Source organism: Pristis pectinata, chromosome 2, assembly GCF_009764475.1.
Source record: "Pristis pectinata isolate sPriPec2 chromosome 2, sPriPec2.1.pri, whole genome shotgun sequence".
In the NCBI taxonomy this organism is placed as follows: Eukaryota; Metazoa; Chordata; class Chondrichthyes; order Rhinopristiformes; family Pristidae; genus Pristis; species Pristis pectinata.
The window spans coordinates 75,973,455-75,997,090 of NC_067406.1; the positions used below are offsets into that span (position 1 = coordinate 75,973,455).

Consider the following 23,636-nt stretch of genomic DNA (forward strand, 5'->3'; position numbering starts at 1 on the left):
ACGTAAGAAGGGCAGTGTTATGGTGGTCATGGGGGATTTCAATATGCAGGTAGATTGGGGAAAATCAGGTTGGTACTGGATTTCAAGAGAAGGAATTTGTAGAATGCCTATGAGATGGCTTTTTAGAGCAACTTGTAGTTGAGCCCATGAGGGAAAAGGCAATTCTGGATTTGGTGTTGTGCAATGAACCAGATTTGATTTGGGAGCTTAAGGTACCCTTAGGAGGCAGTGATCATAATGTGATAGAATTCACCCTGCAGTTTGAGAGGGAGAAGCTGAAATCAGATGTATTGGTATTACAGTTGAGTAAAGGTAACTGCAGAGGCCAAAGCTGATTGGAAGGGCACCCTAGCAGGGATGATGGTAGAGCAGCAATGGCAGGAGTTTCTGGGAGTAATTCAGAAGACAGGATCAGTTCATCCCAAAGAAGAAGCAGCATTCTGAAGGGAGGATGAGGCAACCGTGGCTGACAAGGGAAGTCAAAGACAGTATGAAAGCAAATGAGAGGGTATATAATACTGCAAAAAATTAGTGGGAAGCTGGAGGATTTGGGAAGCTTTTAAAAACCAACAGAAGGCAACTGGAAAAGCAATAAGGGGAGAAAAGAAGAAATATGAAGGTAAGCAAGCCAATAATATAAAAGAGGATACCAAAAGTTTTCTCAAATATATAAGGAGTAAAAGAGAGGCAAGAGTAGACATTGGACCGCTGGATAATGACGCTGGACAGATACTAATGGGGAACAAAGAAATGGCGGACGAATTGGATAAGTATTTTGCGTCAGTCTTCACTGTGGAAGACACCAGCGACATGCCAGAAATTTGAGAGAGTTGGGACAGAAGTGAGTGTAGTTGCTATTACTAAGGAGAAGGTGCTTGGGAAGCTGAAAAGTCTGAAAGCAGATAAATCACCTGAACCGGATGGACTACACCCCAGGGTTCTGAAAAAGGTAGCTGAAGAGATTGTGGAGGCATTAGTAGTGATCTTTCAAGAATCTCTAGAGTCAGGAGGACTGGAAAATCGCAAATGTCACTCCATTCTTTAAGAAGGGAGGGAGGCAAAAGACAGGAAATTATAGGCCAGTTAGGGTGACTTCAGTGGTTGCTAAGATGTTAGAGTCCATTATTAAGGATGAGGTTTTGGGATACTTGGAAGCTCATGATAAAATAGGCTGAAGTCAGCATGGTTTCTTTAATGGGAGATCTTGCCTGACAAATCGAGTCTGGAATTCTTAGAGGAACTAACAGGCAGGATAGACAAAGGAGAGTCAGTGGATGTTGTTTACTTAGATTTTCAGTAGGCCTTTGACAAGGGGCTGCACATGAGGCTGCTAAACAAGATAGGAACCTGTGGTATTACAGGAAAGTTACTAGGATGGATATAAGATTGGCTGACTGGCAGAAGGCAAAGAGTAGTAATAAAGGGGGCCTTTTCTGGTTGCTGCTGGTGACTAATGCTGTTCCTCTGGTTGATGTTGGGTCTTTTTGCGTTATATGTTAATGATCTGGACGATGGAATTACTGGTTTTGTGGCCAAGTTTGCGGATGATACAAAGGTAGGTGGAGGGGCAGGTAGTGTTGAGGAAGCAGAGAGTTTGCAGAAAGACTTGGACAGGTTGGGAGAATGGGCCATGAAGTGGCAGATGGAATACAGCGTAGGGAAGTGTACGGTCATGAACTTTGGTAGAAGGAATAAAGGCGTAGACTATTTTCTAAACAGGGAGTGAATTCAGAAATTGGAGGTGCAAAGGGACTTGGGAGTCCTAGGGCAGAATTCCCTAAAGGCTAACTTGCAGGTTGAGTCGGTAGTAAGGAAGGCAAATGCAATGTTAGCATTCATTTCAAGAGGACTGCAATATAAATGCAGGGGTGTAATGCTGAGGCTTTATAAGGCATTGGTCAGACTACATTTGGAGTATTGTGAGCAGTTTTGAGCTCCATATCTAGGGAAGGATGTGCTGGCATTGGAGAGGGTCCTGAGGAGGTTTATGAGAATGATCCCGGGAATGAAAGTGTTATTGTATGAGGAGCATTTGATGGCACTGGGCCTGCACTCGCTGGAGTTTAGAAGGATGAGGGGGGAATCTCATTGAAACCTACTGAATATTTAAAGGCCTGGATAGAGTGGATGTGGAGAGGATGTTTCCAGTAGTGGGAATTACTGGAATCTTGTCCATGAAGATTCAAACTTAGGACATCATGAAGAACAGTAGTGATGGTGGGATGACTCAAAAGATAAGAAACAAAAGGGGGCATAAATAGCTGAAAGGAAAAAATAGACAAGAGGGTCTTGGACAGACCACGATGTCAGGGGCTCAAGGTATAGAATTGGAACCAAAATGTGCATGAGTAGGCACAAGGAATTTGGTCTATGCAGGCATTGCGGAGATAACGAGACGCTTCCTGGTTACAAGTAGAGCAGCCTTAAAGTCCCCAAGCAGCATAGGGATTGGAATAGACAAGTGGGCCAGATAGAGCCAGCTTGGATAGGTTAAGGGGTTGTTGTGTACAAGTGAATCTTGGAGTTGTTTAAGTAGAGTATCTGTGGTTGTTGAATGCAAGTTCAGGAGCTGAGAACAGGATTGGCAAAGAAGAGTTAAGCCCAGGGATCTAGCAGTCATTTCATAATTGGGAGCTGTTCCCAGGAGCCATTATAGTGCTGAGGATTGTAGAATACAGCAGGTGCTGGAGGAGCAGGCACATTCCAGTTAGGAAAGAGTGACCGACAGTTCTGAAGCTTGAAGGGAGTCGATGGCTATAGAAGACAAAGTTTTGTTTGTGTTTGGGGGGGGATAGGGGACAGAGGAATGCAGTGGGGAGGTGCCAAGTAGTTGTTCAGCAGGATGTGAGCAGAATCTAGACCTGGAAAGGAACAGAAGGAACAGGTGAAAGCTTGCCACAAACAAACGGAAAACAGACTGCTGAGCCATACTGAGATAGAAGTGGGTCAGTGGAGAATAGTCACCATGGAAAGTGTTGGGCAAGGAACTGAATGATCAGTGGATGTGATAAACCACTAAAATAGTTCAGCCTAGGCGAAGATAGAAATCCATCTAAGATCCAATGTGTATGTAAAGTAAAACTGAGAAGCCAGCTGAGTATGGTCTTAACTGTTTCATTTCCCAGGGATAAAATTCACCTTGTAATGCACTGGTGCCACTGTCTTCCTGTTTTACGTTTTCTAATCAAGCAAGAACACTCATTTATTGTGGAATATTGTGTTTTTAGAACTGTTATTGAACAAAAAGGCATCCCCTTTTTATATTGCTGCTGGGGCTGTGGACTACAGTTTATTGCAAGCAATTTTTGGCTTGTATAAGAGCCCCTGCAATTCAGAAGTGAAGGTGTGCACTTAGCCCAAAACAATTACTTCAAAGTGTAGTCATAATTATGAAGAAACACAAACAGCAGTTGGTGGACACCCTTGTGAGAATCGTTTTTTGGTGATCTTAGCTGATGCCTCCACTCCTCTCACTTCTGCTCATGCATTCCACCCCCCCCTTGTGTCACTCCAGGCAGTGGGTCAGTTTATGCACAGCTAGTCATGTTATTGCCTCCAGCGAGCAGTAGCTTTGTCTGAGATGCCAGTGACATAAGGAGAATATGGTGATCCATTCAACGGAGGAATGGAGATGCATTGGAGTTGTAATGGAGCTAGATTTATGTATCAGTGAGGCATTGTTTGTAGTATTTTTCTGTCATAAATATGCATGTTAGTCTTTATAAACAGAAAACTTAAAGTTCAGTGCTAAATAAAAGATTCAGTTTAGAGTATAATGACTTGGCAGTGAAGATTATTAAATATTAATATTTGAAATGCCTTGTATTTGCAACTCCATTCAAATTGCATTTTCATTTTCATTGTGTTTATTTATGTTTTCAGGGCTGGGTGTAACTACCAAAGCCAGCGACATTTGCCCATCTGAATCTGCCCTTGAACTGAATGCCTTGCTTGGCCGCTCAGGGTATTTAATAGTTAACCACTTCAGTGGTCTGTATGTAGAATGGCCAAGGTTGGGAGATCTCCTGCGAGGTGTCCCCTGAAATAAATTAGAAAAAACCCAGATGGGTTTTTATGACAGCCTAGTAGCTTTTGTGATAATCATTACTAATGAATATTTTTTTAAGTTCTAGCTTATTAACTGAATTTAAATTCCACAGTTGTCACGGTGTGATTTGAACTCTGGTCTCTGGATTCCAGAAACTGAATTCCCACAATATTATTTGCATTTTCCTATTTTGCAAAGTTGTAAAAGGGGATTAGCCTCCCTTACTTATTGAACAGTTTTGTTTCATTCTCTGACTATGGATACATTTCAAATAGCTAATAAATTTGGTGGCATGGATACATTTCAAATAGATAATAAATTTGGTGGCATTAGTGCCTTGGGAATTTCACTGAAGTGAAACAGATTAGCTATTTTCTTAGGAGGTGGCAAGTAACACATGACAGATGTTGGATTCACAAGTTGTTCCATTCTTGGTGAACATAAGGTACAATCAGTTCTGAAATCTATTGCCAAGGAATGTTCTCTGGGGAGGATGCAGTACTGTTGTCCTTTTGAGACTTCTGGAAGGCTCCAAGGAATAGATTTTTTTTCTTGGGACTACTAATTGTATTTAAATAGAATATTTGGTCACATGAATGTCAGTGTATTTCAGAAGGTATAGGTTTACCTGGGTTGGAAATATTTTTACAAATTTGTACTATTCATTTTAAAAACAACATGTTGCAAGTTAAGGCAAACTATTTTCCGATAGAAGCCACAGGAAAGGAGCAGGAAAGCTTTAACTAACTGGAAGGATGATATTTTTATGTAACTCTTCAGTGATACCTCTTCATCTTTTCCTCTGTAGTGTTCCTTGGTTGCATGTGTAGTTGTTTATCTTTTCGGTTGTATTGATTTGGCCAGGAGGTAAGTGTGAAAACTACCTCTTCAGCATTGGTAATTGGTTTATTATTGTCACATACAGTGCTTTTGTTTGCATGCCATCCAGACAGATCATTCAAAACATAAGTACATCAAGGTAGTACAAAAAAAATAGAATGCAGAATATACTGTTAGCATTACAGAGTGCAATGCAGGTAGACAAAGTGCAAAGGCCATGACAAGGTAGATTGAGAGATCAAGAGTTAATTTTTATCATACTAAAGGTCTTATAACAGCAGGATAGAACCTGTCCTTGAGCCTGGTGGTATCTGTTCTCAAGCTTTTGTATCTTCTGCCCAATGGGAGGGGGGGAGAAGAGAGAGTGACCAGGGTGGGAAGGGTCCTTGATTATGTTGGCTGCTTTTGCAGGGCAGTGAGAAGTGTAGACAGAGTCAATGGAGGGGAGGCTGGCTTGTGTGATGGACTGTGCAGCGATCATCTCTGCAATTTCTTGAGGGCTTGGGCAGAGCAGTTGCTATACCAAGCTGTGTTGAATCTGGATAGGATGTTTTCTATGGTGCATCTGTTAAAATTGGTGAGAGTCATCAGAATCAGATTTATTATCACTGACGTGTGACGTGAAATTTGTTGATTGGCAGCAGCAGTACAGTGCAAAGACATAATCTATAAATTACAAAATTAAAGTGCAAATAAAATGAATAACGAGGTAGTGCTCATGGTCCATTCAGAAATTTGATGGCAGAGGGGAAGAAGCTGTTCCTGAAACACTGAGTGTGGGACATCAGGCTCCTTTACCACCCCCCTGATGGTAGTAATGAGAAGAGGGCATGTCTTGGATGCTGAGGGTCCTTAGTGATGGATGGCACTGCCTCTTGAAGATGCCCTCGATAATGGGGAGGGTTTGTGCCTGTGATGGAGCTGGTACAATGGACCGTGTCATTGGGGGCATGCTGAATTTCCTTAGCCTTCTGAGGAACTGCTGGTGTGCTTTCTTGGCCATAGCATCCACATGACTGGACTAGGACAAATTGTTAGTGATATTTATACATGGGAAATTGAAGCTCTCAACTATCTCCACCTTGGCACCTGGCATTGTTGAGGTTAGGAACTTCCTTGGGGAACTTTGTTAAATTTACATCCTTTCATGCAAATATTGGATGAAATGCATATCAAACTGAGGGGAGAGGAATCTGTTGTACCAGGTAAGATGCTAGCTGTTGTTTTTATAGTCCTCCATTTTAATGAAAATGGGAGCATTTCCAACTATTTAAAAAATTAATTAAGTGACCGCAACCTTGTAGTTGCTGAGATCACTATGTTACTGAATGCAGATTTGGATCTTTCCAGTCCTAATTAGATTTGTGTTACCTGGTTCAGTCTCAAAATAATCTCATTTTGATCTTTAATTGGCAAGTTAGAATTCTAGCATTCTATAATCAGGACGTGTCACATATACAAGTCTCTGCCTGTTTTCCAGGCAGCACATTGCTAACTAGGATGGATGTTGCATTAGGTAACTGTATCAGGATTTTAATGCACTGTATTGAGATTTGTATAACATATTTAATTTTTTCAATAATCAATATTCTATTACCACAAGTTATTGGTTCACTTAGCCAAAGTGTTAAATCCCTCAGGCTAACTTGACACAACTATAGTGAAACTTAACTTATGGAAGTAGATCTATTTTTGGTATTGATGACATGAAGATACAGTGTGAATTGACTCCTATTAATTGTGACTTGTCAGAACAAAGATAACCTTCATCAGGCACATCAGTGCAGCTATGATTGTCATTCTGTCCTATTTAATCTTCAACTTTTAATCATTTTCAAGAAAGACCTCTCGAGGGAAAAGATTTTCTTAAAATTGGGAAGTTTATAGCATGGTTGTTATGGTTACTGCAGTGTTAAATAAATAGTATTTTGTTAAACTATTTTGTAATATTTGGGTCTTTAGATCTTAGGAAGAGCTTGGTGTTCTGGGTAAAATAACTGCAAATTTAAAAAAACAGTTCTGAGCCAAGCATTTCTAATTGGAACTTGGTGTTTTATTAAGTGACTCTTAAGTTCATTGTGAATATCTTTCTGCCCCAGCATGAATCATTGACTGCTGTAAACTTGATAATAATTGGAATTTGTGGGACTAACACAATGTTGAAACTTTATGTACCTAATCCAGGAAGGTAACATTTACTTGCAGCTGTGTCTACCATTTGTCTTCCTACCAAAGTCTTTTGTTGCTAGTGGGATTCATAGAAAAATTGTCCCTGGTGCCAATTCATTCCTGCTGCTTTACAGTTAGTTCTACTGTCTATGCATACGTAAAGTAAATCTACTTAACACCTGGTGTAAGATGAAAATGGCATTGATAATCAGATGATGGAAAAAGATAGTCTGTAAAGATAGATCAAGTATTGTACCAATTCACTAAATTGATAGGACTTAAAACCTTTGAATTAAAAATAGTGGGTTCAAGTTCCTTTCTAGAAAGTAACATAAAATGTCGGCTCATGCTGAAATATGGGTTGAGATACTGTCTTTTGGATGCAGCAATCAAAAGATACCATGGCACTATTTGAAAGAAAATGTGAACTCTTGTCCAATATTCTTAACATCACTGAAACAAATTTCCTGGTCATTATCACTGCTGTTTGGAAAATTGGCAGCTGTATTTTTATACAATTTAAACAACTGGCTTATCAGGAGGTTTCTATGGTGGAAGTTGCCCTTTTTTCTTGGGAGTTGCAGTTCGATGTAAAGTCCAAGGTTAGAGCATCCATATTCTGGAAAAGCATGGTGTAGCTTATTTCTGAAGGAAAGTTGCTTGTCAAACTGACCCTCGCTTTAATTTGCTTGTGATCACAAGGGTTGACTTTTTCTCCTGTAACGTCATGCTTTATGAAATGTGGACGTCCTTGTGTATAATACCGAAGGGACTACTGATAAAGACTAGATTAAATGTGTGCACATTGCTGGAACTAAACTTGATTGACTTTATCTATAATTTTTGTGTGTGGCCTTCCAAAAAGGCAGAGTGGCACCAGATGGGAACAAAAATGCTTTACATCTTTTTCATTATGTCCAAGATTCATTGGTAGCCTCAAAAGGGAAATGTTAAACCACAGGTCTTCAACCTGAAACATTAACTCTATTTATCTTCTCACAGATGCAGCCTGACCTGCTGAGTATTTCCAACATTTTCTGTTTTTATAATGTTAAAACAGAATTTTGAAGTGCATCTAAAACTTAAAAATGTTTGAAATTCTGTGCAGACAAATAAACCTTGAATGTTTATTGCTTGTTGATAAATACACAAATCCCTCAATATTCTTCACTGAAATCGTCTTGATTGAGGTTTTATGGTAATTGAAATTACAACAGAAAATGCTGGAAACATTCAACAGGTCAAGCACCATAAGTGGAAAATAAAACCAAGCTGCTGCTTCAGGTATCAGTGAGAAGAAACAGTTAACATTTCCGGTTACAATGATACAAGGGGATGGAACGGCACTCTTAGTTCTACTATAAAATTGGACCAATTGGTTGTCTTGTGAACTGCATCGTTCTCTGAGTTTTGTACAATAGCATTTCAATATAGTTTACATATTCAAACATTCCTAGAATCACAAAATCATGGGCATATTTCGCCCACCTCATCCTTGCTGACTGTGATACTTAACTGTGCTAATCCCATTTTGCCTGCATTAGGTCTATATCCCTTTCCAATCTAGGTACCTGTCCAAATGCCCTTTAAACATTGTAATTGTTTCTGCCTCTACCACCTCCTCTGGCAGCTTGTTCCAAATAACCGTCACCCTCTGTGAAAAATGTGACCTTAGATCTCCTTTAAATTGCAAGGCCTAATTTTTTTTAGGAAATCAGACTTCAGGAATACTTCTGGAAAAACTAATTTTGCCAATGAACTCAGTTTGTACATGTCAATTCAAATTGCAAAATGGACACCTTCAAACTTCATTAAATCTGGACAAAATTAATTTAATTAGATGAGATTGATGTGCAAAATCCTTTTTAGCAGCAGTTTAAAATCCATATTCTCCACTTATGAAACCTGGAGCCTGTACCAATGGTAAGAATAACCTAGTATTGTAGCTGTGTGTATCTGCGTACCATGGCTTTAAAAACACTAATTCTACTATTAGTGTTGTATTAAAGCTTTTGTGTAGTTTTAAAACCCATTGGTAGAATCAGTGGTAAATGGTGCGGAATTACTTTTGTTGCAGGTTTGCTGATGTACATTCACATAATGAGTGATTATCTTGTAAACCTGTGCCAATTCTAGTACTCAAGATTGGAGCAAAAATTTTTTGAACCTATATCGGACAAGCAGAAATTTGGTTGCTTGAATTTGTCTGGTTATTGAGTATATTTCTATGAGTAATTTGTAGAGTTACTATTTATGCGTTTGTATGTCACTTCATCTCATACTGCTTAATCGCCTGAAGTGTTTTTAGACACTTCCTCCTAATATGCCTATAAATGCATAATATTCTAAATTAATCCTCCTCGAATCAACTGAAGGAGAGGGTCAAAGAGCAAACAGTGTTGCAGTCATGGAAAATGTCCTTTTGTGTGGAAATTAGGTTAAACATTCATTCATGAGATATTTGATTCACTTGCAATCTTAATATATTTGTGCAGTACTAAACCTTCAATGTCCTGCATTTCTTCAGATTTGAATTGTAGCTTGATGAGATTTTTACTCTGCTGTCCATTGTCTTATTTTTTTAACTTGCTAAGCCCAGTGACTCATGCTGACGTACATACAGTTCTCTGGGCACAATTAGTCCTCTTGTTTCTCACCTGAATGAGGACTCTCTGCGTGAGCTTCACTGGGGAATATTGAGAGAGATTTCACCGCTGACTCTGGTGTCCTTTGCAAGTGTTTTGATACTGAGCATTTTTTTTTAGCAGGTGCTGTTGTGTTGAGGTCAGTTGTGAAAATTCTGTTTATCTTCTTCCTAGTCTGAGATTGTAGAACTATAGATGTTTACAGCTCAGGTGGGGACATGTGGCCCTTCGTGAGCATGTCACCCAAAATATGTCCAAGCAGTGATCCTTGTAAGTTATACCATATCCAAGAGCTTCTCAGAGTACTTTTTAAATGGGAAGAGGATTTCTACCTCCTTTGGGTAGAACCTTCCAGACCCATGCAACCCAAGAATGGAGAAAAAATTTGCAACTTCCTTCCTATCTTCCAAATTAATTTAGCTGTCCACTTGCCATTATTCTCAAAATTGACTTCTCACTTGATGTCAGCTTGGTACAGAGAAGTCATAATTGATGGTTTTCTGATCCATAAATTTTTATTTCACCTTTAATTCTCTGAGCTGTGCCCAGAGCTTGTAAATCTTGCCTGAGCTTTGGGCATTCACAAATGCTGGCATAACATCACTAACTTTGGTGTTTGAGTACATTTTGAAAAGATTTTGGAACTATCACAAGTTAATTATTGCTTTTGTGACTAGGCTTTTTTTTAAATGAGAGTATGAATTTATATAGTATAGTTCAAAAAGTTAGTACTTTTAGCCAAAGACTGGAGAACCTATTGGTGAATTGAAAGCATTATTGTACCTCAGTCTGGCCTGGAATTTGATGCAGAGTTGGAAGGAGGTATTGTTAACCTTTGAGGGGTGATTTTATTTGAAAATAAGTAATTTTTAAAGTCTTTTTTTTGTTAATTTAAGACTTGTATAATGTATGCAATACTACTTCAACTTGTATATGTGAAACATTATCTTGCTGCTGGAATGCATTGGTGCTGCCAAAGTCTCATAAATGCTCAGAGATTCCATCATTAAATTTGACAACTGTACATTTCCCTCCACGAAAGGATATTCCTGAAATAGTTTATGACAACCCAACAGCTTTATTGGTATCAGCTTTTTAAATATTTTTGAATATGATTCAGATTCTCACACTGGGATTGTGGGATTTGAATGCAATGACATCTCAAGAAGGGATAGACATGACTCAAGCAGCCAGGCTTGCTCAGCCCCATTTTTGCTGCTGAGGTGACTAACTTGAATTACAGAATGTGGAACAGTACAGCACAAGAACAGGCCCTTCGGCCCACGATGTCGTGCTGAACTAATTCATCTAGTAATAAAATGCCTTTGTTCGTAGTAGTTTAATCCAGATTACCACTCAGTTTGGTGGTGTAGTGGATATTATGATAAACTGATTACCCAGAAGCCTGCACTAATAATCTGGAGACACGAGTTGGGGAAACTTCTTCAATTAATTAAGTTTGAATTATCTTATTGCTGCAACCATTGAACCTGTATCCTGTGCAAGAATAAAACAGCCCATTAGCTTAACTGCAGCGTTATGTTGTATTGTTTCTACATTTTTGTACCCACTTTCAGTAACTGCAATTCTTGTCTAAGCAGTATGCATGTCCGGAACAACCAAACCCAAAATGCATATATTAGTCGAAAGTTCATTGTATTTTTGTTTGATGTCAGCACTTGTAAGAGTTCTCTGAGCAACAAGTACTCTTCCAGGTTATGGGAGCATTGTAAATATGTTTGGCTCAATTGGTACAGTTCCAGCTGTAGATTTTGGTCACTTCTCAGCTTTGGCCGAGTGATTTACTTGATCGCGGGTATTGCCATCTTTAGATGAAATGTTAAACTGAAACCCTAGCTATCTATTCACAGGGATGTAAAATGCACCGTGGTACAATATAGCAAGCAAAAGAAACATTCTGCAGTCTACCAAATAAGTTTCAAAACTCTGTCCAAATCAAGAGTCTGATCATTCTTGACTGCTTTATGGGAGGTTCTTGTGTATGAATTTGGGGTCGAATTGTCTATCTAATGGTGACAGTACAAAAGTAAGTTAATGTCCACTTTGTGCATTGGATTGTCCTAGAGGCATGATGGATGATTCTTAATATGTGTGTTGTTTGTTCATTATCCCACATAAAACCTACGTGCTATTAGCCTGACAATCTTTTGGAAGTTGCCTTTTTTCCCCAAGGTGGCTAAGTTTGATTATATATTTTTCTTGATATCAAGGTATTTGGTTTGTTTAGTTCTTAATGTTTAACTGAGCAACAGAAGAACAGATTAAGGGTTAACATAGGCCTGTTAAATAATCTGCAGATATTGGGTATTGTTTTTCTTTTAGCTTAATTACAGTTTTATTCCTTTAACTGTTTACACATTTAATATTTGAAGTGATTGGCTTAAAGTACTGTATTAATTGCCAACAGAGGATGTTTAAAACTAACAATTTTATTTTCCACTAATGGGCCTTGGTATTAAGTGGAAGAAGTCAGCAGTTTGTAATTTTGCAGAGGGCAAAGAATATGATCCACAGTGTAAGGATCCCTTGGTTGTACAGATTAGAAGAAACATTTACAGTTTATACTTAAGATGTTTTGGAGACTAGGTTCAAATTTCCAGGAACTAAAATATGCAATATAATTGCTCAACATTTTCAAGCAATTATTGTACAGTTAATGTAGATTGTGACTTTGAGTCACAATAGCCAACTGGTAGAATGGGTCTTGTCAAGATTTTGTGCCTGTGGATCTAAATTCTTTGATATATACCAGGGTGTTTATTTTGCTTTGCACTTTGGTTGGGAGAGCAAGGGAAAACCCAGATCTACTCAGAATGTAATATTGGAATTTTGTTACTGTTCTCACAGGAAATTGATGAAGCTTGTAAAAGGATAAAACGAGAAATTGATGACCTAGGACCTGAAGTTGGAGACATCAAGATCATTCCACTTTATTCCACACTTCCACCTCAACAACAACAAAGGATATTTGAGCCCCCACCACCTAAAAAACCAAATGGCGCCATAGGAAGAAAGGTACAAGCCTTATTAGAATCTCACATGGTTACCTTTTCCTGGTGTTGGTTGTAGCACAAATGCAGTAGGATGTGGTGTTGTCTGCAGAGTTTGCATGTTCTTCCTATGACTGTGTGGGTTTCATTTGGGTGCTCCAGTTTATTCCCACATACCAAAGATCTGCTTGTAGGTTAATTGGCCGCCATAAATTGTTTCTAAGGTGGGTGAGTCATACAATCCATGGGAATGTGGGAAGAATTGGGTTAATAGGGAAAATGTGTGGGTAAATGGGATTGATCTGTAGCATGCACTCAATAGGCTGAATGGTGGCCTGCACTGATATTGGTATTGATTTATTATTGTCTCTTGTACCGAGGTACAGTGGAAAAACTTGTCTTGCATACCATTTGTACAGATCAATTCATTACACAGTGCATTGAGGTAGCACAGGGTAAAAACAATAACAGAATGCAGGGTAAAGTGTCACAGCTACAGGAAGTGCATTGCAGGTAGACAGTAAGGTACAAGGTCAAACAAGGTAGATTGTGAGGTCATAGTCCATCTCATTGTATAAGGGAACCATTCAATAGTCTTATCACAGTGGGTAGAAGCTGTCCTTGAGCCTGGCGGTATGTGCCCTCAGGCTCCTGTATCCTCTGCCTGATGGGAGAGGAGAGAAGAGAGAATGACCCAGGTGGGTGGGGTCTTTGATTACGCCAGCCGCTTCACCAAGGCAGCGAGAGGTAAAGACAGAGTCCATGGAAGGGAGGCTGGTTTTTGTGATGCGCTGGGCTGTGTCCACAACTCTCTGCCGTTTCTTGCGGTCCTGGGCAAGCAGTTGTCATACCAAGCTGTGATGCATCCAGATAGGATGCTTTCTATGGTGCATTGATAAAAATTGGTGAGTGTCAAAGGAGACATGCCAAATTTCTTTAGCCTCCTGAGGAAGTCAAGGCGCTGGTGAGCTTTCATGGCCTTGGCATCTACGTGATTTGACCAGGGCAGGCTCTTGGTGATGTTTACTCCAAGGAACTTGAAGCTCTCAACCCTCTCAACCTCAGCACCATTGATGTAGACAGATGCATGTACACCACCCCCTTTCCTGAAGTCAATGACCAGCTCTTTTGTTTTGCTGATATTGAGGGAAAGGGTGTTGTCATTGACACCATGTCTCTAAGCTCTTTATCTCCTTCCTGTCATAAGGAAATGCAGATTGTTTATTGCAAATGATGGGCTTGTTGCACTGTCTAGGAACTGAGTGATCCAAAAACCTTGATGTATTACTTACTGCACTCACTGTGCAGTACTTAATTAATTAAAGCAGTTCTGTAAATTTGTCCAGGTGGCCACTCTTATGTGAACCTTGGTGAGTATTGGTAAATTTATTGACTACAGATATTGTACCCCAGCCTGTTAGATGCACAGGTTTTACATTCATGTGCACAATTGCATCCTTAGTGATAAAGAGTAGAAATATTGGATGTTTTGTATCCTTCCTCCATAACTTCAGTATTGCAGCCAATTACTGTCTGCGCTACTGCTTCATTGATATCAGCTAACTCAACAAAGACCATCAATCCAACCTGCTACCCTCTGCATTTATGTGGTTCATCAGTTGGTGCCTTTTAAGTTGCCCATAGGCGGGGTTTTCGAATGTTGTTTCTTCATGTAGATTTGGGGTCTGATTTCTATTCATTCTTTCTGAAACCACTCCTAATCACCAAAAGAAGCCTTTATCCTGCGCCATTTACTGTGCACTGGACATCACCCATGTACGAGAGAGCAGTTTGTCTGTTTACTATTGGTACGAGGAACTGGAGACAAAAACTGTCAAAAGTGTTCTGTTCCTGAAGAAAAAATGAAGTGCTTTTTTCCCTTTCTAAATTGAGAGACTCCCTTATCGTGCTTCAGACATTGGGCATTGTCTTTCAACATATCTTTCTATTCCTTATCCTCTTGTGTATTTTTGTAGTTCCTTTTGAAAGCATCTAAACTATTTTACTCAACCAGTGATGACAAGTTCCACATTATAACCACTATTGTCCCTATTTTCTTATTGGACTTACTAGCATCTAAGTTGTTCTTATGTCCCTCAGTTATGGATTCATCATTGTGGAAGAATTTTCAGCCCATCTCTCTAAATTGTAAATAGTTCTAATGGTGCCTATCCTTGACTTTATTTTTATAGTAACACTTTTCTTCACATCTAGAATCTCTCAGTTGTGGAATCCAGTCCTTTCTTCCAGATTATTTTTGTACTTTTCTCCAGTGGTTGTGTGTTTTTGTGCTATGATGATGCAAACTCTGAGATCTGGTCTAAATGCAGCCTGGTCATTGTTTAACTGAACCTCGCTACTTATGAATTCTATAATCCTAGGACTAAATCCAGTGCCTTGTTAGCGTGTTTAGTTGTTTTGCACCACTGCTTTTAATTGGTTCACTTGTGTATCTTGATCTTTTCTTCTTCCACCCCTTTTAGTTTCTTTTTAATGCATAGGCAATATTCCTAATTTTCCTGCCATTTAGTTATTCACCTGTTTATCTACATTGAAAGTAATTTGCCATTTGGCTGCTCAGTCTTCATCACCATCAATTTCTCCACTTCTGCCTTTTATCCTTCTTTTGGCACTGGTGAGAGCTGATGCATCTTCAATACATTTGGCCTAAAAGTATAGTTGGTAAACTGACTTTTAATGCTTAATTTGGGAAGGAGGAAAGGACCTATTTGGCTCTTGGCTGATCCGACATGTTTCCTTGGATAGTGCAGCAAATTAGTTTGCTCCACTCTTGTATGTTTGAACTAGGTTTGGTCCATCTGATATATGGTTCTGATGAAAGGTCATCCACCTAAAACATTAATTCTTTTTTTCCCTCCATTTATGCTGCCTCACCTGTTAAATATCACCAGCATTTTCTGTTATTATTACTGCTCTAACCTATTTTATAGGGGTGGCACTTTTCTTTGGCTGTTGAATTCCAAACCTCTTGGGCAAAAACAGATTATTTGTGCTGCCTTGTGCATAATCAAATTAACTTGATGCAAAGTCAAATCACAGAACGTCAAGGACAGGAAAAAGCTGTTCTTGCTCTGCACCTGTCCTGTGTCTTCAAAAAGCCAACCACTTAATCTCATTCCCTTCTCCTTTCTCAGTACTGTTATTTTATTTGCAAAATTTATCCACTTTCCCCTTAAAAGGCATCATGGATTGTGTCTTCACTCTGGTCTAGAATCCTTTTTATTAAATTATATTTTCCCAATAACTTCATTTATTCCTCTATCCCCTCTGTTTACTGACCCATTCGGAGGTGATGGTGTTGCTTGATTTGCCTATCAACACTTGTCATGAATTTGAATGCCAGTCATGTTCTCATTGAGTACAGCTTCACTTTTTCTCAAAATGGCTTTTATGTCCTTTTTGAAGCCAGGCACCTAAATCCTGATGTACAGTTGGATCTTGCTTTTGAACTCATTGCATCTGCCTTTAAATCCCAGGATTCCATAATTATTTAAATAACATTATCAATGTATTGTATTTGAACTCTGTAGTTTCTGCTTCATAAAATATTAAGTGTATGCATCCCTTGGTTTTTCATCGTTACAAACTATACTACCTTGCATTTCTCCAAATTCAAGTTCATGTGATGTCTACTTGCCCAGTCCTTAAGGGGTGATTCTTCAAGACAGTCATCCATGAAAGATGAAAAATACACTTTATATTTAGTTATATTTATTGGGTCTTTCTTGTCTGTAAATCTTGAATTGATGATTTGAGCTTCGAAGGTTGTCTGCTTCCTGCATTATTATGACTGGTTTTCATTTTGTTGGGAAGCTCATGCAAAAGTGCAAGTTCTTTTTATTCTGGTTGATGACCAAATGTTTAATTGGAGATTTGTATTTGACATAGTTTAGGATATGAAGCAGTAAAATATGAATGAGAAAGGCATAGAGGGATATGGAATTAATGCAGACAAGTGGAATTAGTATAGATAGGCATGATGATCGGCATGAACACAGTGGGCCAAAGGGACAGTTCCTACGTTGTGTGACTCTGACTCTAATATCTTCTATGATGCTCATAGACTTGATGTTTTTACTATCTGCTGGAATACCATTTTACAGATTGGTTGGCCTGAGAGTATGACATCTTGTATTAGATCATAGCAGATCTCTTCCACAAAAACTCCCTATCCCCTGATTACCTTGATATCTAAAACTTTATCAGTCTTTGTCTTCTGAATAATCAGTGACTGAGCCATCACACCTCTCTTGGGTAGAGAATTTCAAACAACCGCCACCCTCTGGTTGAAGAATTTTCTTCCTCCTTGTGTCCTGAATGGCCCTTTATTTTGAGACTGCCCTGATTCTTGACACCATAGTGAGGGAAACCATTGGCTCCATATCTACCCTGTCAAGCTCCATAGGAATTTTGTATGTTTCATTTATTATGTAGCCATAGTATTCTGGTAAGTTTAGGATGCTGCATAATCTTAGAGTCAAAGAGATGCAGCATAGAAACAGGCCCTTCGGCCCACCAAATCCTCACTGGCCATCAACCACCCTTTTGCACTAACCCTACATTTATACTTTTTATTCTCCCCATGTCATCAACTCCTACCAGATTCTATCACTCACCTATACACAAGGGGTAATCTATAGTGGCCCGTTAACCTCCCAACCCGCATGTCTTTAGGATGTGGGACGAAACCCATGCAGTCACAGAGAAAACATGCAGTCTCCACACCGACAGTCCCTGAGGTCAGGATTAAATCTGGCAGTATGAGGCAGCGGCGGCTCTGTGAGACAATGTCAGTAATGGGAATGCTGATGAGTTCTTTTGATGGCCAGCTTGTTAAGTATTATAGCTGCACACTTGACTAATGCTTTGCAGATAGTATAGGTACTTCGCATTAGTGTGCTTTCTTGATGTCTGTGTTATGGCTGGTTCTTTTAAGCTCATTGTCTTGCTAACCTTTGAGTGTTTGAAGAGTCTGATTTGTGTTGCAGTTGACGTTTGGGTGAAATGATTGAACCTTAAAGATGTTGACTGTACAGCTATTCAGTCGTACAAATGCCTTATTAAGCAGCTCTTTCAATGTTATCTAGGTCTTTCTGTGGACTGACAAGGACCCCTTTGTTATCAGAGCGATTATCAGCTCTGGACTTGATTCCATGACAGATGGAAGCTCATTGGTGAAACAACTGAAATTGGTTAGGTGAAGATTCTTACTATGCAACTTCTGCAGCATTGCTACTGCAACCATTTTCTTCTTTGATATACTCCAGCAAGGAGTGCTTTCAGAATAGCTCCCATTGATCTATTTTGCTGCTCTGTTTAGTTGTATATGTCGGGATGAAGTCTGCAGCAAGGACTGGCGTCTCGTGGTTATGACAAAACTATTACTGAGTGTTGCTGTTCAATGTCCAAATGCTCACTTATTCCATTGCTTTGCTGATAGAGAAAGGGAACCAGAGCAGTAATTGGAAGGGTGCACCTGTGTAATTTTTCCACCTTCGTGGTAGATGCTGAAGTTGTATCATAGTGAAGAAACTAGTTCAGGTTATTGTAGAGCAAAGATCTCCAATACTTCCATCAGGATGTTAATTGGAGCCTAGAGTCTTTGTTTTCAATGTACTGAGTGTCTCCATCTCATGGGATGAATTAAATGTGCAGGATACCAACACCAATGCTTGTGGGTACATTTGAAGCCTTGTGTATGTAGAGGATGCTTACAAACTTGGGTTTTATCTCTTGTACTTGCATACTGAGCTTCATCTTTTGAAAATGGAAATTGTTTGTCTCACCTGTTCCTTCTATTGGCTCCTGGTTGACCTCTGCCATTTCACTACATTTAACTATGACACTGCTTAACCTGTATCTTGCTGATTTTGGTGTGTAGTACGTTAGGTGTGGCCTCCACTCCAGAACCAAAACCAATCCAATTTCAGTCATCAAGTTGCAATGTGCAGACGTACTTGTTCTGTGCGCACTTGGCGGCTCATTCACTGAATCTTCTGAGAGAATGGGCTTTGCTCTACGTATCCAAAAGACAAGTGTCCTCTACCAACTTGCCCCTGCTGTATAATGCAGTAAAGGTCAGTAATGAACTGCTGAAATACATGGATCACTTTCTATATCTCAGGAGGTATCTTTTGGGGAAGGCAGAATTTGAAGAAATTCTCTGTCACCATCGATGTGTCAGCATGGGCTTTCTTCATTTGAGGAAGAGGGTTCAAAGATCCTTTGATATGGCATTAACCTTATCGTCTAAGCCAGCAAGCCCAGCAGCAAGGCTAATAATGCTCAGCCAACTTCAGACTCTTGGATAAAGCATCCTAATCAAAACTCCATTGTGGCAAAAGATTTTCTGGAGGTAAATGAAATGAGGATATCTTTTGGAGAGTGAGGGTGCGGATGCAACGTTCACATTGATTTGTGGGAATATGCCAATATCAGGCATACAGGTGCACAGGACTTCACAAAAAATCTGTGTGGCGAGATCCGTACATCCTTCATAGGCGTTATCAGCATAAAGCTGGCTAGCCAGAATGATTACTCTGATGTATTAGACCATAAGACACGGGAGCAGAATTAGGCCATTCGGCCCATCGAGTCTGCTCTGCCATTCGATCATGGCTGACTTGTTTTTCCCTCTCAACCCCATTCTCCTGCCTTCTCCCCGTAACCTTTGATGCCCTTACTAATCAAGAACCTATCAACCTCTGCTTTAAATATACCCAATGACTTGGCCTCCACAGCCTTCTGTGGCAGTGAATTCCACAGATTTGCCGCCACCTGGCTAAAGAAATGCCTCCTCATCTCTGCTCTAAAGGGACGTCTTTTTATTCTGAGGCTGTGCCCTCTGGTCCTAGACTCTCCCACTACTGGAAACATCCTCTCCACATTCACTTTATCCAGGCCTTTTCAATATTCAGTAAATTTCAATGAGATCCCCCCATCCTTCTAAACTCAAGTGAGTACAGGCCCAGAGCCATCAAATGCTTCTTGTACATTAATCCTTTCATTCCCGGAATCATTCTTGTAAACCACCTCTGGACTGTCTCCAATGCTAGCGCATCTTTCCTTGGATATGGGGCTCAAAACTGCTTGCAATACTCCAAATGGGGTCTGACCAATGCCTTGTATAGCTTCAGCATTACATCCTTGCTTTTATATTCTAGTCCTCTTGAAATGAATGCTAACATTGTATTTGCTTTCCTTGCTATTGATTCAACCTGCAAGTTAACCTTCAGGGAATCCTGCACTAGGACTCCCAAGTCCCTTTGCACCTCCGATTTCTGAATTCGCTCCCTGTTTAGAAAATAGTCTACGCCTTTGTTTCTTCTACCAAAATGCATGACCGTACACTTCCTTACGCTGTATTCCATCTGCCACTTCATGGCCCATTCTCTCAACCTGTCCAAGTCCTGCGGACTCCCTACTTCCTCAACTCTACCTGCCCCTCCACCTATCTTTGTATCATCTGCAAACTTGGGCACAGAGCCAGTAATTCCATCATCCAGATCATTAACATATAACGTGAAAAGTAATGAACCCAACACCGACCCCTGGGGAACACCAATCACCGGCAGCCAACCAGAAAAGGCCCCCTTTATTCCCACTCTTTGCCTTCTGCCAGTCAGCCAATCTTATATCCATCCTAGTACCTTTCCTGTAATACCACAAGCTCCTATCTTGTTTAGCAGCCTCGTGTAGCATTTTGTCAAAGGCCTTTTGAAAATCCAAGTAAACATCATCCACTGACTCTCCTTTGTCTATCCTGCCTGTTACTTCCTCAAAGAATTCCAACATATTTGTCAGGCAAGATCTCTCCTTAAGGAAATCATGCTGACTTCGGCCTATTTGATCATGAGCTTCCAAGTACCCCAAAACCTCGTCCTTAATAACGGACTCTAACATCTTACCAACTTCTGAAGTCAGGCTAACTGATTGTAATGTAATACATTGAATAAATAAATTTATTGGATGTATTCCTGGAAGTTGTTGCTAAGTGCTACGTTCTGTTAAATACTGTAGGTAATGTGGTTTTAGAAAATATAGTCTGCTTTAAACGCTGAAGCATGTTTTTTGTGATGACGGCAGTCTCTGATGCAATGGGATGAAAAATAACATTGGCTAAAAGACATGTTCATTTTCAGAGTGATTAAAAGCCTACTTGTGCCCATGCCCGATTACTTATCAGCAGTTCTTTGTAACTGAAATATCAGAATTAACCAGTGATCTCTGTTTGCTTACACTGCAGTGAAACAAGTATTTGCAGTTTAAATCAAAAAAAGTTGATCATTTAAGAGCACGGAATCCCAACAGGTTAAATCCTTAAATGCAGATGGCTGTCAATTTCACACAAAGACTTGTGCTTCATTGCAGACTAAGCATTCTCCTTTTATGCCTGAGGTTTCTCATCAATTTTCGAGTAAATGTTGGAACTTTTATCAAATGGATATGCAAGTGCTTTTGGGAAAGGAAAGTAAGGGAGTGAATATGGAATAACTGGCTTGCATTGTTGGTAGCAGGGGTCCAGAGATTAGTCCCATGTGTGAAAGGCAGACTGCTGAATATTTTAATGTTTAATCAGTGAGCAGCTGAGCCATACGTCTAAATCTCTTGGCTCTTTCACTTTAGAGAGTCAAGTGGTATTTATGGAATATCTCACGTGATTATTGACGAGGTTAATCTCTTTCCATATTTTATGTGTCAGCTCATTTAGTCAATGACTACAAATTGCCAATAAAAGTAGTACTGCAAATAAGAAATATTTTGTTTAAAATTTGTGCATATGTATACAATACACATTTTATTAAAAAGATTTCATGTTGATTATTTAACTATTATTATGATTTATAAATCTAGCTAGATTTGTGTAACACACCCAGCAACATAGAATATTCATTCTAATTGATTTCTGAAAATGTTTGCATCGAAGGGAAATACTGTTTTCACTATGTCTATAACTCATTTTAAAAGGGTGCTAAAGAATCATCAGTGAAATAGGAAGGAGGAATATATAATTTAAGTGCGATTTGGAAAGCAATTGACAGAAAATAAAATTGAGCTGGATTGGAGCCACCAGTTAAATTTTCAGAGAGGATAATGTTTTATTTAAGGGATAAATAAAGTAAAAAAACAATACTTGGTTGAAAATGCAGCACCCTTGGTAGAAAAATACTGATTATAATTATGTTATTGGCATACTTGGTAAAATGAAGTGAGCACATAATGGAAATTCTGATCAAATGTGTTATATTTTTAACAACTTAGCCATTTTTAGCCTGTGGATGTTGATTTCTTCCTTTGGCAGGGTTCCAAGTACAATTGTTGCCATCTGCCACTTTGCCTCAATTTGAACTATTGGGCATTGACAGGTCAGTAGGTTATTCAGCTACAGTCGATTCTGGTCCTGGTTTTGACAGGATTTCAGTAAAAGTTGCTGGGGTACAAGTAAAGTTTAGAAGCCCTGTCTCCACCTTCCTTCAGCTGCAGAGGGGATTTCAAATAATTTGTTTCCCAATAATTGAGTCTGAGATTCTTTGTCGACGTTGCTCAACTGGGTGCTGCAGGTCTGTATGCAAGTCCTTTCTGCTCATTGACCCAATGCTGCCTGGCTTACATTGGTTCCTGGTTCGGCAGCACCTGGGTTTTAAAATTGTTTTCAAAATGTTACACAGCTTTACTCTTACTAGCTGGAGACACAAGAGATTGCAGATGCTGTAATCAGGAGCAAATAAACAAACTGCTGGAGAAACTCAGCGGGTCACGCAGCGTCTGTGGAGGCAGAGGGATGGTCCATACGTGGACATAGTTGTCCTGTGCACGCTAGGAGGCTCATGCGCTGAAGCTTCTGAAAGAAAGGGCTTTGCTGTACAAATCCATAAGACAAGGGTCCTCTACCAACTTGCCCCTGCTGTATAATGTTGCCTCCAAATGATAAAGATCCAGAATGAGATGCTGAAAAACATGGATCGCTTTCTATGAGGTTGCACCTTTCAGGGAAGGCAGACTCAGTTGAAGAAATTCTCCATTGCCATCAACGGGCTTGGGCCATTTGACGGAAAGGGTTCAAATATCGTTTGATCTGCACTTAAACATGGTGTAGGATGTTTTGGATCGAGACCCTGCAACAGTCCTGATGTGTCCATCGCAAGCATTCTCTACTTGCATTTTCAAGCTTGCCAGTGTGACTATGATTCTTTTGATTGTATGCACCAGGGAAGGTTCTTTGACACCGCAGTAAACTAATTCCACCCACTCCCGCAAGACTTTTGTGGTTACAGTATATGTGGGAAGTGACAGTGGGGGATGTCAATCAGGGATAAGCTCTGCAAGCAGAATCATACAACACAGAGGAGGCCATTCAGCTCATTGTGGCTGTGCCAGCTCCTGGAAACAGTCATCTGTTTAATCCCTCTCCTCTTCCCCCATTGCCATGCAGGTTGTGTGGTAACTTTCCCCATTTACTCATGTCAGTATGGTGGCAGACTTCTAGTAGGCAATGCAAACATGTTGCTAAGATAACTAAGCAGTTTATCCAGCATTTGAAAGTGGTATTGTATTGTAAATTATACTTTATTTATGGATTGTTAATCATTTGGGCTCTTACCTTTGGCTAGGTAGTACCATGCTGGAATTATAGAATCCTAGAGGTTTATAGCATTGAAGGAAGAACTGCCCATTTGGCCAAAAAAGAACCATCCACCCTAATCCTGCACGATCACTTTGGTTGCAGCACACACAGTACTCATTCAGTACTTCCTCCCATTTCCACTGTTTTGGGCAATGAATTCCAGGCTCTAGTAGTCTTTGAGTGAAAAGGGTCTTTTTTTTCCCAGCTCTCCTTGAAATCCCCCTTCCATTTACCTTTAAATCTATGATTCTTAATTATTGATGTCAGTGAGGGAAATG

The 23,636-nt window shown here is 39.7% G+C and overlaps 1 protein-coding gene across 3 annotated transcripts in view; it reads left to right on the forward strand.

Moving 5' to 3' along the window:
- Positions 1–23,636, forward strand: part of dhx15 (DEAH (Asp-Glu-Ala-His) box helicase 15) — a 112,063-nt gene that overhangs the window by 44,172 nt on the left and 44,255 nt on the right. For all 3 annotated transcript variants that reach the window (XM_052010345.1, XM_052010343.1, XM_052010344.1), the window contains exon 6: positions 12,571–12,738. In XM_052010345.1, the coding sequence (XP_051866305.1) occupies positions 12,571–12,738 (168 nt within the window). The remainder of the gene's footprint in view (positions 1–12,570; positions 12,739–23,636) is intronic.